Below are 14,882 nucleotides of genomic sequence, written 5' to 3' on the forward strand. Positions count from 1 at the left end.
AAATGTTTATTTAGCTTGGTTGGTTGGTGGCAAAGGGTTTTGCACGCAACAACAACGCTTCATTAAAATTTGGATTTTATAGTTGGATTTAAAAATCATCTTGTATGAGTTTTTTAAAAAAACAGCAACTATCCTAAGGCAGGTTGAAAACTCAAGAAGAAGTCTTAAGTAGATGTAAAGGAGTTGAATTATATGTTTTGATCATGTGATAAACTTTTCTAAGAATTGTGGAGTAGTTATGTTTATACATGGAGTTTAATGGGTGTAATATGGTGTAACTAATCTTATGTGTAAGGGACATATTGATCATTGTGAATGATGGAAGACTTAGGAGAAGAATAATACATCTCTAAGGTATCCAGACCTATAAAGATAGTTCTAAGAATATATTAGCGTTAAATGAATATTCTAAGGTTAGTATGAATCTTGACAAGGTCAAAAGTATTGAACATGTAGAAATTGAATCCACATGCTTTTGCTGCGGGATTAATTCATTACGCTAATGTAACACCCCTGATTTTCGGCTAAAATAAAAACATTCTTTACATTTAAAACTCGCCGAAATACAAGGATATTATAATTAATATACAAAGTCTCTTCTTACAATCCCTTTTAAAAATAAAAGAATACAAAATGGAACCAAAGTCTTAAGTAAAAATCTTCTCTTGAAATAAAAATCCTTTTGAACAGCAGCGGAAGACCTGAAAGCAAAACCAGAAGACAGAAAGGAACTACCCCCATGACGAGTAGCTCCGAAGGGAGAAAACACGTCAGCCGGAAAGTTGAGTAACAGATAATACCTCAATATAAACAGCGTAATTTTGGTCATGCCGTGGAAACACAGACATGTAAGAATAAAAATAAACATAGAGAATAATAAAAACACTCCCCATCAACTAATCTCAAACTCAAACCTACTCCATACTATTCCATTAATTCAACACTTATTTCTCGCCACCATAATTAAACAAAATCTCAGCTCATTACTCCGTCTCACTCATTACTCCGTTTCATAATATAGTACTTCATAGTAACCAGATATCGTATTCTCATCGTCGAACCTAAGACAAGGACAAGGGGTGAGTGAATTGGCGGATAAGACCGCGAAACAAAACTTTCATCTCAATATCGATTTCAAACTCAAATAACTCAATAACCATGGTCACTCTGGACCGTAAACATAACTTGGCTCACAGGCTCCATAACTTATAACTCAATACCAGTAACCAATATTCATCTCAATTTCAATATCCATATTGTCAAAAGTTCTTTTTAAAGAACTGCTCAACACTCGAAGTAAAATTCCGAGCTACTCACCCACAAGTCAAGATCAAAGGAAAAACAGACCAAAATTAGAATACAAGCATCTTAGTGATAGTACTCCATTCAAAATACATACCAATCTTAGTATGCTAGCCATCATCATAGTTTCGTTATTCCTTCACCATTATCATCAAACTACACTTACTATTGCTAATACACGTATCATTCAATTATACTCCATCATGACACAAAGTACATCTCTCTGATTTGTCCAACAATTCATTTACCGAAAGTCGCTTATGTTATTTCAATCCATTTAACAACCATAATAAAAACAGACTCCTGATAGTAGCAATTCTCCTCGTAAGGTACATGACCGTATCTTTAATAATCATAATCGTAGAACCCATCTACCCAAAATAAAAATAACTCACTGATGAAACATTAATAATCAATAATAAGAATAAAAAATTTATAATTATTATTATAATTTAACGCATATAAAGATTGTCTAACGCTCTTAGGGTTTCTCCTCTTGCTCGGGGCTTATCTCAAGATTTCGATCGTGAGTTAGGGCTTTGTTTCGCTTTTTTGCTGTTTGTTTCTTATGCAGGTACAGTTGATGAGCAACACACGGGATGCCAACCGAAAGGGAAAGGGGCCGATGTACTACGATGCCGAAGGGGCTAGGGATGATCGTGGGGGGTTTGTTTGGGAGGAAGAGCCGGATGAATCTCGTGGGAAATTTCTGCTGGTTGCGAAGTTGTGGGCGTCGAGGCCGATTAATGTGAGAGCGGCTATCGACACAATGGTACGATTATGGAATCCGATGAAACCTATTACTGGGAATGTGGTGGATGCCAAAGAGAAGACCTTTGTATTTCGTTTCGACGGAGAACGGGATAAAGCGAGAGTCTTGGAGGGCCAACCATGGCATTTCGAGAAGTTCGTCTGGTGCTTTAATGAACCGAATGAATCAGGTAAGGTCACGGATGTACCTCTCTATCACTTTCCTATTTGGTCGAGAGTCTATGACCTTCCCCTCTCGGGGAGATCAAGTGAAGCAAATTTAAGGCGGATTGGGGCGTCTTTGGGAACTTTTCTGGAGGCCGATGCTGGTCCGAATTGTGAGCTTAATAGGGCAATACGTGTTCGTATTATCCGTGATGTTCGGCAGCCGCTGCAAGCCACTATTCCTATTACAATGAGAGACAATAAAATTGTGCGATTTGATGTGAAATATGAGAGGTTGCCGATATTCTGCTATGGATGTGGAGTAATGGGGCACGGAGAGAAAGACTGTGAGCAAGGCCCCTATGAGGATGACGAGTTACCTTTTGGGGAATGGCTAAGAGCTTCTCCTTAGAAAATTACGAAGACGTCAAGCGAGGGTACGGGGAAGGCAAGAAGGAATTTGAATACTGTGTTTGAGGAAGAGGGGAAGAAGGAAGCTGAGAATGACATTTCTTTGATGATTGAACGTCTCCAAGCTATTGCGTTGAATTTAAAAATGAAGAAGGGAGCAGATATCTCGAGGAAAAATGAGCAAGCTGGGGTTAGGGAGAGTAGGGAGCAGGTTGTGGTGGTGTCGCATTTGAACGATGTGGCTAGTGAGGATGGAGACAGAAGAGGTGTAGAAATAGAGGAAGGGACGGGGAATGGGAATGTAACTTTTGGTGAGGGGGTGTCTGCGGTTGAGGGGGATATGGGGGATGTTCTTATGGTACCAAATGGGGATGATGAAGAGGTACAGAAGCTGAATGCAGCGGGGGCTCGGGAGGAGGATGGCCGTAATGGGGGTATGGGTGGTAGAAGGAGAGAGTGGAAGAAGCAGGCTCGTGTTGGGGGAGGGGTGACGAGTGGGGTTACGGAGATGTGTATCAGTGGAGGAAAGCGGGGGAGGGTGGAGGAGGCTGAAGTGGCTGGGGGAAAACGTTGTAAAGTTAATCCAGACGGGGGCGTCTTAATACCTGAGGCGGAGGTTGAGGGTACTCAACCCCGCCAGGCCCAATGAGTCTTCTAAGTCTCAACTGTCGGGGCTTGGGCAACCCCGACACGGTGAATGCCCTACGAACTCTTGTTCGTAGGGAAGCCCCGGCCATGATTTTTCTTAGCGAGACGAAACTTTGTAGTCGTGAAATGAGGAGGGTTAGGGAGAAACTTGATGGGTATTATGGAATCGATGTGGATAGTGCTGGGAGGTCGGGAGGTCTCGCTTTTATGTGGAGGAAGGATGTTGATTGTTCTTTTGTGTCGGCTTCTATACACCACATGGACTTTCATATTCGTGATGGAGAGAAAGAATGGAGAGTAACGGGTTTTTATGGATGGCCTGCAGTGACTGACAGACATCTTTCTTGGGATTTGCTCCGACTGCTGAACGGACAATCCTCGTTACCATGGCTTTGCATTGGAGATTTTAATGAAATTTTGTTTTCTACAGAGATGAAAGGGGGTAGTCGGGCGCAGTGGCAGATGAATAACTTCCAAGCAGCTGTTGATTTCTGTGGATTGAGAGACGTAGTTTGGGAGGGTTATGCCTTTACTTATGATAATGGTCAAGCTGGAGAAAATAATAGGCAATGTATGCTTGATCGTGCTATGTGCAACGAGGCGTGGCTTGACATTTTTCCTTATGCGAAGAATTATCATCTTGATAGGGAATGGTCGGACCACTCTCCACTGAGGCTGACCTTTGATAGACGCGAGATAGGAGGGAAAACGAGGAGCAGGTTCCGTTTTGAGCAAGTTTGGGTTGGGGAAGAGGGGTGTGAAGAGGCTGTGAGTCGAGGGGTGATAATGGGGCAGGGAGATTTGGTGAACACGATCCAGGCTTGCGGGAAGGAGCTTCTAGCGTGGAAAAAAATAAGTATTGGCAAAATTAATCGGGCCTTGGGAATAAAACGCAGACAATTGACTCGATTAAATGAAGGTGATAGGTCCGAAGCCGCGGTTCAAAAACGAAGGAAACTTATTGCGGAAATTGCAGCGCTATATAAACAAGAAGAACAATACTGGAGGCAGCGTTCTCGAGCTCTATGGCTTAGAGATGGGGACCGGAACACAAAATTTTTCCACTCTAAGGCCGGGGAAAGAAAGCGGAAGAATTTTATATCCCGTCTGATTGATGATGCAGGGTGCGAGGGTATTGGGGACGAGAAGGTTACGAGAATAGCAGTGGATTATTTTGAGGAGCTATTTCAGACAGCTGAGCCATCAAATTTTGATGATGTTCTTGTGGGATTGGAAGGAAGGGTCACGGACAGAATGAACTCTTTACTGCGCATGGAATATCGTGAGGAGGAAGTAGTGGAAGCTCTTAATCAGATGCATCCCCTTAAAGCCCCGGGTCCGGATGGTATGAACGGTCTCTTCTTTCAGTCCTACTGGCACGAAATTGGTCCACAGGTTGTTACCTCGGTGCTGGAAATCCTGCGTGGAAATGCGAATCCGGGACGGTTAAACAAGACCAATATTGTTCTTATACCGAAGAAGAAGGCGCCGGACAAAATGAGGGACTTTCGACCCATTAGTCTTTGTAACGTGGCTTACAAATTAGTGTCGAAAGTTCTGGCAAATCGATTGAAGATGTTTTGTCGGTGAAATTGTATCAGAAAACCAGAGCGCTTTCACTCCTGGCCGGCTAATAACGGACAATATCCTTACGGCATTTGAAATGTTCCATTTTATGAAGAGCAACAGACAGACAAATGGGTATATGGCACTGAAACTTGATATGGCGAAGGCCTATGATAGGGTCGAGTGGAGTTTCCTGCGGAGGGTGCTGGTGACAATGGGCTTCGATACAAATTGGATTCAACGGGTTATGTCTTGTGTTACTACCGTTACCTTTGCTGTCCTGATCAATGGAACCCCTTCGCCTGAGTTTCGGCCTAGTCGTGGTTTACGCCAAGGCGACCCGTTGTCCCCGTATTTGTTTCTCCTATGTGCTGAGGCGTTGTCGAATATGTTACGAAGGGCGATTGAAGACCAAGTGTTGCATGGAATCCGGGTTACTGCTGCAGCTCCGGTTATTTCCCATCTCCTCTTCGCTGACGATAGCATATTCTTTGTTAAGGCAACGTTACAGGAAGCTGATGCCGTGAATGATATTCTGAGACGATATGAAGCTGCTTCCGGGCAACTTGTGAGCTTGGAGAAAACAACTGTTGTTTTTAGTAAAGGGGTCATTAGCAGTCAGAGGGAAGCTGTGGCGGCTAGATTAGGGGTGGAGGAGGTTGCTGAACATGCTCGTTATCTTGGACTCCCGACAGTAGTGGGTCGCTCAAAAAAGGTGCTTACTGATATTATCAGAGACAAACTCAGTAAGAGATTACAAGGTTGGCGCGGAAAATTTTGTCTAGGGCTGGTAAGGAGGTTCTTATAAAGGCTGTGGCCAATTCACTCCCTACCTATGTGATGAGTGTGTTTAAAATTCCGGCAAACTTTTGTGATGAACTGAGAGCTCTTGTAGCACGTTTCTGGTGGGGTCACGACGAGAGTAAACGAGGCATACACTGGGTGTCATGGCAAAGGATGGCACGGCCTAAGGGGGTAGGAGGTTTGGGCTTCCGGGATTTCAGACAATTCAACCTTGCTCTTCTTGGCAAACAGGCGTGGCGCTTATTAACTAACCCAACTAGCTTATGGACCCGTTTAATGAGAGCGAAGTACTTCCCCGAGAATGATTTTATGGCAGCCGGCTTAGGCCATAATCCTAGCTATACCTGGCGTGGTATTCTGGACGCGAGGGAGGTATTGAAGCGTTGGATGAAGAGACGTATTGGGGATGGATGTACGACAAGGGTGTGGGGTCATTCGTGGCTGCCAACAACGAGTACGGGACGCATTATATCTCCGTGCCCACACGGCTTAGAGGATCTGACGGTCAATGAGCTGATGATGCCGAATACCAATGGATGGGATGGGGACAAACTAAATCAGCTACTTATTCCTTTCGAAGTAGAGCGAGTTCAGGACATCCGTATAAGCTCGAATAGACCTCCCGATATTTGGTACTGGGGGTTAGAAAAGGATGGGTTGTATACGGTCCGGAGCGCGTATAAAATGCTGGTTGGTGATGTGGGCGACATGGCGAGTGGGTCGGACTGGACTAGAGGGAGATGGTTGTGGAATCGGCTCTGGAACTTTTCGGTTTGGCCCCGTGTGAAACTCTTCTTCTGGCAACTATGTAGTGAAGCACTCGCAACAAGAGCCAACATAGCAGCCCGGGTTGGAGGTGAGTACTCTCTTTGCTCTCTTTGTCATTTAAATGTTGAGTCGAGTCTGCATTTATTTCGTGACTGCAGGGTGGCTAAATGGGTATGGGATGGTTTGGGTCTGAGGGAGATGATCGACGTGATGGGTGAGGATGTGAAAGCATGGGTGGAGGGGTGTTGGAGGAATATGTGCAGAGAGGAGGGCGCTTTGTTAATGATAGGATGTTGGGCGATCTGGGAACATCGTAACAAGGTGATCTTCGATAATGCGGAGGTGACTCCGGAGGAGGTAGTGAGACGGGCGAAAGATGTAGCCCTGGAAGGTGTCGGGGAGTATGAGGGAGAGAGAATAGTGAAGAGGCGAGACAAGCAGGGAGGTTCTATGAGTGAGGATGGAACGGGATGGAGACCGGCGAGGGTGGGCTTTGTCAAAATAAATGTAGATGCGGGTGTGAAAGAGGGTGAACAAGTTAGCACGGGTGTGGTATGTCGGGATGGAATGGGCGAAGTGCTGTGGGGTGTGTCGACTAACCGAGACCAGAATTGGGAGGTTCAGTTAGCAGAAGCGACCGCGATTTTGGATGGCCTTGAAGAAGCAGCTGCGCGTGGACTCCGTAAGGTGGAGATTGAAAGTGACTGCTTGCCGGTGATAGAAGCTATTCGAGATAAAAAGATGGGTCGATGCATGTTTCATCAATTATTAGAGGATATTCTTGCTTTTAGCCTTAGTTTTGAGTCTGTTATTTGGTCTTATGTAAGTCGCGTCAATAATTGTGTAGCTCATGAGTTAGCTCATTGCGTTCCACGAGTAGTAGGAAAGGTTGTATGGGAGGATGGTCTTCCACCTTCTGCGAACACTGCTGTTATGGTTGATCGTTTATTAATTGAGTAATGCCTTTAGGCATTTTTCTTCAAAAAAAAAAAATAATCAATAATAAGAATAAAAAATTTATAATTATTATTATAATTTAACGCATATAAAGATTGTATCAAAGTAATAACAATTAACATGTAATTCACATAACCTCGAACCATAATAATAATATTAGGATCGGTAGAATCGTGTTACCTTCTGCTACTATTACACTTCACAAAGGTGACAAACATTCATACTGGCTGACTCCATAAGGCAAGCGGATGAATTTGATCAAACGAAATTTATTAAGTTGCACATGGTGAAGATGTCAGGAATTTGTTAAACCAATTTAAGGTTTATGTAATATCCACAGGTCAAATAAGAATTGAGCACTTCTTTTAACAATCACATGGCTGATCATCAATATTGTATATAGAAGTCTAATGGGAATTTAGTGGAGGCGTTTGACGGAATTTTGCGGAAGAGGGTTATGAGTCCTTTTTTTGTTTTTATATGAAAAGAAATAGGGTTTCTTATATAATAGAATTCCAAGCTGATAAAGTAAGGATGATGAGAAAAAGAATAGGAACCGACTTGAAAGATGGCAACACATATAAAATTATATCTTAAATCTTTTAATAAAATTCAAGTATTAAAATAAATATTAAAATATTTGGAATATTACAATCTTCGTCCCCGAAGTCCAAATTAAGAAAAACAGAACTAGTTTAAAGTTTGAGTGGTATTACATCTAAGATGTATCACCATTCTTAAACTTCGTATACTTGGAGTATGACGAGAAGTTATAAATCGAATCCTTGGAGAAGTCTCTGTATAGCCATATAGTTTATTGGTTAGTACTCTTGGAGAACTAAAGATATGAAGCTAAGCCTTTAGAAATGAGATGGATTTATGTGCAAGGAGTTACACAAAAACCATATTCTAAACACATAAGGATGGTTAGAGAACCATATTGACTATATTATTTAAGGAGGATATCTGCAAGAAACATCCTAGGCAGTTGAAAGATGAGATATACAGAACGGAAATTGAGTACGCTTGCAATAATGAGATGTGCAAGAAGGAGGGGGTCATATTAGGATTTGGTTTTCTGAATTGGAGGAACTATGATAGTTCGTTCCAATAAACAAAGGCCCTATCCCTACTCGTTGTGAGGACAGTGGGAGTTATTTAAGGCAAGAGAGCCTATGTCTAGATTGGATCTAGACACGCACTCAAAAGGTTTTTATAATAAAGATTATATATAACAATGGGAAGCAGTATATAGTAAGGTTAGGGAAAGTACAAAGTGTTGCTAAAACTTACTAACCAAGGCTTTTTCATAGGCTAAGCATGATAAGTCATGCCATTTCAATTGAGTTGAGATGTATATTTATATATAATATTAAGTATGGATTATAGATTATGTAGTAATTGATATGGTATCAATTTTACATATGTGATAATACATTCATCGTTTGAGTTTTATTAAAAACTCTTTTATTACTTTGTTATATCCAAATAGGTTGTAAAGACAACGTTAAACCCTATTAAAGTGAACTGGATTAACATAGTATTGGCCCCAAGTTTCTTATATGAGGTGACGTCTCAAAGTGACTAGAGTGTGATGCGATTGATGGCAAGTTCAAGTGCCACAGAGTCATAAGGGATGACTAGTCGATCACATAGGCAGACTGTATAGGACACTCTGTCGGGCAGTGACCGCTTATAGAGTTCTAGTAATTTTTATAAAGCCTGGTCGTGGTGAGAGCTACTATAGTATTCTTTTGAGTCAATTCTTTGACTAGAGTCTGTTCACCCAAGGTGGCACAGTTTTTGAGTGACTTTGATTTATACTCTACGATTTTCGTAACTGAGGTCAAATAGGCATCTTTTAGGTCATGATGAGCTGTCGCTATTCAAAGGGAATAGTGCGATAGGAATTGTCCATCCCCTTGTCAGGGTTATCTAAAATCTCAGGGCCACTCGAGGAGTAGTGAACTGAAAATGCGTGGCCACGCTCGGAAGGTATCTACGGTAGATAATTCCGGTCAGACAGTTACTCTCTAGATCGAGGAAACCACTCAAGATATGATCAAATACAAGTACGATCTGCAAGACACCTTGCATTTAGTGGGAGACGATGTAATAGGACAAGAGAATTGGTGAAGCACACTTGTCTCGGACAAGTGGGAGATTGTTGGAGTATGTGTCCTCGACAATACTGCGATCACATGTTTAAATCTCATAATAAGAATACGTATGGGATGATTCAATTATATAGTCAACTGATCAACATTAATCGGTAATGATTGGCTAACTAGAGTTTGACATTACTGTCGTTTGACGGTGGTGATCAGTTGATCTCTTATGGTCACACCTATAGGACGATTCCCAAACAGAAAAGTTAATTAATCGTATATTGATACGGATTAATTAAATCCTTAAATTGAACAAATTTATTTATAAGTGAGAATTATATATCTCATTGTAATGTGATTAAATAAGATTCAATTTAGTAATTAATTTGTTATATTACTAAAATTGATTAATGTTTATGAAACATTAGAGATAAGAGTAATTAGTTAGTTATAATTACAAGATGTTATAGATTATATTAACTAGACTTAATGTGACCCATTTTATATACATGTAATTGTGAATTACATGTTAAATTGTTAAATATATTTTATTTTATATATAATGATATTTAATTGGTTAAATATGCATTTCTATTAATAATGACATGTTACATGTCACATGTCACATGTCACAACATATTGCAAATGACAAAGTACAAAGTGGTCGGTTATTTTCGGTTACTTGTCGTTAAGAGTTACCTAGACCAAAACAATATTTATAGCTTCACAAACTACTCTACTTTTAGTAAAGAGGTAAATAAAGGTCGGATCTCAAGGGACGGATATTGATGTAAGATTTTCGATTGCAAATGGTTGTGTCTAAGGATGTCACAATTTAGGTTGAGGTAGGAGATCAACTAAACTAAATAACAATGTAAATCAAGTAAAGAAAACAGCAAGGTGATTAAAATGAGATGTAAACAATTGATTAAAGGCACTAGGGTGTCACGGGTTCATAGGGGATTCATGAGATTTGATCATACAAACATGTTTCCTACTAGATGCAAGCAATTATTGTTGCGATGGGATCGAATTAGTGTATATCTTACAATCCCTAGGAAGGTTTCGGTCCTTGAGCCGAATCGATTAGATTGTACAACACCTACAAGTCGACTTAATCCTCCCTATCCAACTATATGCATGGTCTAATGAGACTCGAGTTGGTTTATGTCTTACAAGTCTCATTGAAAAGATAAGTGATGGGTAAAAAATGCAGGGATTCATAGGCTCACATTTCATCAAACATAACATGTGCATAAGTTGGAATAACAACAAGCAAGTAAATTAATTATGAAAATATATTAGATTAAGCATGAATCAATCGCCAAGTTGGTTTCCCCTAAGTCCCCATTAGCCCTAGTTAAGGTAACTACTCACTCATTATCAAGTTTAACATGCTAACAAGGTTGTCAATCATACTAGCAAGACAAAACATGATGAACAAATGAAGATGATTAACAATAATTAAAAAGGATTAAGAGAGAATTATACCTATAAAGATGATTCCAAAATAAAGCAAAGAATAATAGAAATACTTGATGATTGATGGAAGGTTGTCAATCCTCCAAATAAACTCCAAATAATCTTCTAATTACCCAAAGTAAATGATGAACAATAGATAAATTAAGGAAAGATTAAGGAATGAGATTTGTATTAATGCTAAATTAAGAGTTGATTACAAGATTAAAAGAGTATTAAGACTTGATTAATATAAGATTAAGATGACATGCTAATCTAGGTAGTACAAAGGGGTATTTATACTAGAGATTAGGTACAAAGATTAGGGTTACTAAGGGTTTAAATGACTATTAAGACCCTTAAGAAAAGTTGAGGAAGTGCTCCTCTACAAGGAGATGCGCATCTCCGTTTTGGTGGTTTCCAAGGAATATGCTCGTCGCGAGTGTCTAGGCAGCAGGGACGGTTGGTACTGCACGGGAATCCGAGCGGATTGTGGGAGGGACGCTCGGATAATTTGGCCTCAAGACGAGCGTCTTGGCATCGGGACGCTCGGATTGTAGTAGGGCTACGGTCGTCCTGGGCAGGGAGACGCTCGGATCTCTTGTCAGTCACTTCTCTTCTTTTCTTTCCTCAACAATCCTCGGGGATCTTGTTGGAGATGCAAGGATCCTGTCATCATTGCCCAATCTACTTTATTATCTACATAGGCCTTCTAGTATTGTCTTTCCCTTGATGCTTGGTCATTGAATTTGATCAATTTAGCTCCATTTTGCTATGAAAATGCAAGGTTTGCACTCCTTTCCTACCAAGGGATCAAAACCTCAAAGAATATGCAAAATGGGAAACTAAAGGTAGTAAATGACCTAATTATGCACTAAAAAGCATAGGAACGAGGCTAATTCGGGGACTAAATATGCTCAAATATGAGTCACATCACAAAGATAAAATGGATATCCATTTTACTAGAGTGGACCAAATTTTTGGGATAGTTAGTGGGTGATTATTTTATTTTATGCTTAAAGGAACATCATAATAACCCATATGCATGCTTATACTTAGACCTACTCTAGTTCTTTCTTGTGAAGACAAAAAGGGCATTTAGAAGTAAAAATTGGTCTTCCCTATCCTTTCAAAACCGGTGCCCTATTAAAATGAGAAGAGTTGTTCTCATTTTTAAGACTTACTCTTATTTTTCATATGTTTTCTGAAAATATATCTTCCTCTCTCTAATTCTTAACATAAATTGTTTATGCATAATATTTGTTCTAGATCTAATAAAATCTCAAAAATTACTATTGTAGTAATGTAAATATCATATTAGATCTAATTATTTAAGGTTCTAGTAAACATTATCTAGTTCATAATTTTACTAGAGTTTTGGAATGAATCTTGGGTTCAACAAGAGGAGACTTTCTAATTTGAAAGTTTATGTTCATGGAGGATCATCCATAATGGTAATAGCTCAAGATCTAGTTTTGGAAGGAGTCCAAAACTAGTGCCCTTAAAATTCGTCCAAATGATGTAAGAACATCATTTCTTGTTCACATTTTGTTAAATTTATCATGCATGTAACTAGATCTAGATGACATAAATTATGAATAATTTATAAAATGAATTAGACAAGTCTAATAAGGGGTTTATGAACCTAACACTTACCGACGGTGGACCACTTAGCGGAGTATGACCCGGGTAGTGGCGAGCATGGACCTGACCCTCAGTCTTACTTGATCGACCCCACCATTCTGCTAGACTTGCCCGAGCCAATCACTACCTCGGAGAAGAAGGCGATCGTTCCCCGACCCCGCGAGCACCGTAGAGGGAGAGTTGTTAGAGAGGCCGAGACTGAGACTGAGCCTTCCTTTGTTGCCCCTAGGTTTCACCCATCGCAGAATCGCCCTACCCCACCATCCATGACCCTAGGATGCATGTTAGTGAGCTGACCGAGAGGATCTCTTCTACCTTGGTACTACGGAACATGCATGATATGACTTACAACTAGGGTATAGAGAAGGATTTGGCACAATCGGTTTGGTGGAGAGGCCCTGGGGTTGATACCGGGGTATTCCATAGTTATGGGTAGACCCCGACGTTTGGAGACCACCAACGGAGACTGAGTTTGACTGCCTTGCAGGACCGTGGAGAGCCAACTACAGAAGCCAGCTAGACAAGGCAGAGAGGTGGATCAACGGTGGAGGCTATTCATCTAGAGCATATAAGGGAGCAGGGACATCTGGCACCGGGGTCGGAGAGGATATGGAAGAGGATGTGGACATTTGAGCTCTATTTTGTTTTCTGGACTTGTTTCTTAGACTTGTTATTGGATGTTTGATAAAATTTTATCGTACTTCTTTTATCTTCGGGGTACTTGTAATCGGCTATAAAGACACTACTTATTTTTCGGTATTGATATTAAGTCATCTAGACCGGGAACCTTGAGTTGATGGTAGACATCTAATGTGTTTTGCAGGATAAGGTATTGATGTTATAAGTATGAATTACCGAATTTGGGTCCTGGACTCGAAAATTAAGTCGAGCAAGCTGATACTCGGCCGAGTATCGTGTACTCGACCAAGTACTCTTCGATACTCGACCGACTATCTGGACGTTACATTTGTTGTTGTTTAAGCTTTTAATACAATAAACTTTAGTATTTGTTTCATTATATGTGTATCCTTGGGTGTCCAAAAACGGCATGAGCCACAAATGGTAAAACACGACTTGTATGATGGTGGAATATCGGTTGACTTCTGTTTGAGCCGATAACGATATAATGGTTGATTTTAAGGATGGCATAAGTTGGTATTGTGCTAGTAAAAATTGCGTATAATTTACACCTCCCCCTGTTGATGCTACATGTTGCTTATTCCTAAATGGCATGTATATGACCATTGTTTTACTTATATTCCAGGCGTGTCTTAATTGTCAAGTGACGTGATATAGGTTCCATGTTTATTTTTTCTTTACGCATATACGAGTTTTGTGTTATGGTTGGGGGTGAACTTCGAGGACGAAGTTCCTTTTAGTGTGGTAGATAACATCGCGGTAAAGATCTTAACAAGTTAACTGAATTTCTTCTATATTTTACCTCTGAGTCCTTATGTTGTTACAAAACTTTTGTAACGTGGTACTTTTAAATATTCAAAGTCGTCATTTCATAACTTAATTGGTTTACGATATCAACCTTGTTCTTAAATAGTTTGATGATTGCATATAGTGATAATATAGTGATTTCATATTTGGCAAACCATGTCAAGAAATGATTATAACATAGTCTCGTACGCGTCATAGACTTACTTGGCGTTCGTCGTCGTGTAAGTGGTAGGTCTTTCCTTAGGTGCCTTGTCTTGTTGTTTTAGGAAGTGCGGGACGAAGTTCCTTTATAAGGGGGGATGACTATAATACCCGCCCTAATTAAGGACCCGTTGACTACCAAAGTATATGGGAGAGGTTAGTAAGGCCAACGTAGCTGGTTACTCGACCGAGTAGCTTGGATACTCGAACGAGTAGGGCTTTCTCGGCCAAGTATGTCTATACTCGACCGTGTATCACGTCTGCTAATGCGTTATTATAAAACGCGAAATCGTAAAACTCATTTCTTTTTCGACGGTTCCTTTCTCTCTCTAACCCTAATCTCTCTCTCTCTCTCTCTCTCTCTCTCTCTCTCTCTCTCTCTCTCTCTCTCTCTCTCTCTCTCTCTCTCTCTCTCTCTATCTTTCTCCCCCATTTATCCCTCATTACCCTATACTCTCACATGGGCTTGAGACTAGTCCAAGAAGGGACACGGTTCATGGTTGACGTCATTGAGTCGGGTTGTCGCTGTTGCCGGCATCGGTCTGCTTCTCATGGTGAGTGTGTTTCGTCATCATCTTTCAGTAGGCCTTGAATAGTCTAGTAATAAGATGTGGTTGCTACTTGTGGGATTCATCTCGGAGTCTTGCTTAGCTT

The 14,882-nt window shown here is 40.6% G+C and overlaps 1 protein-coding gene across 1 annotated transcript; it reads left to right on the plus strand.

Moving 5' to 3' along the window:
• Window positions 1-3,402: 3,402 nt before the first annotated feature.
• Window positions 3,403-4,866, plus strand: LOC141655455 (uncharacterized). Its single transcript, XM_074462535.1, has one exon. The coding sequence runs from the start codon at window positions 3,403-3,405 to the stop codon at window positions 4,864-4,866; it is 1,464 nt and encodes a 487-aa protein (XP_074318636.1).
• The last annotated feature ends 10,016 nt before the right edge of the window (window positions 4,867-14,882 follow it).

Source organism: Silene latifolia, chromosome 5 (assembly GCF_048544455.1).
Source record: "Silene latifolia isolate original U9 population chromosome 5, ASM4854445v1, whole genome shotgun sequence".
Classification (NCBI taxonomy): Eukaryota; Viridiplantae; Streptophyta; class Magnoliopsida; order Caryophyllales; family Caryophyllaceae; genus Silene; species Silene latifolia.

Bases quoted from the DNA above. Each gene is read 5' to 3' on its own strand.
- LOC141655455 (XM_074462535.1), top strand. From the start codon at position 3,403: ATGAGGAGGGTTAGGGAGAAACTTGATGGGTATTATGGAATCGATGTG.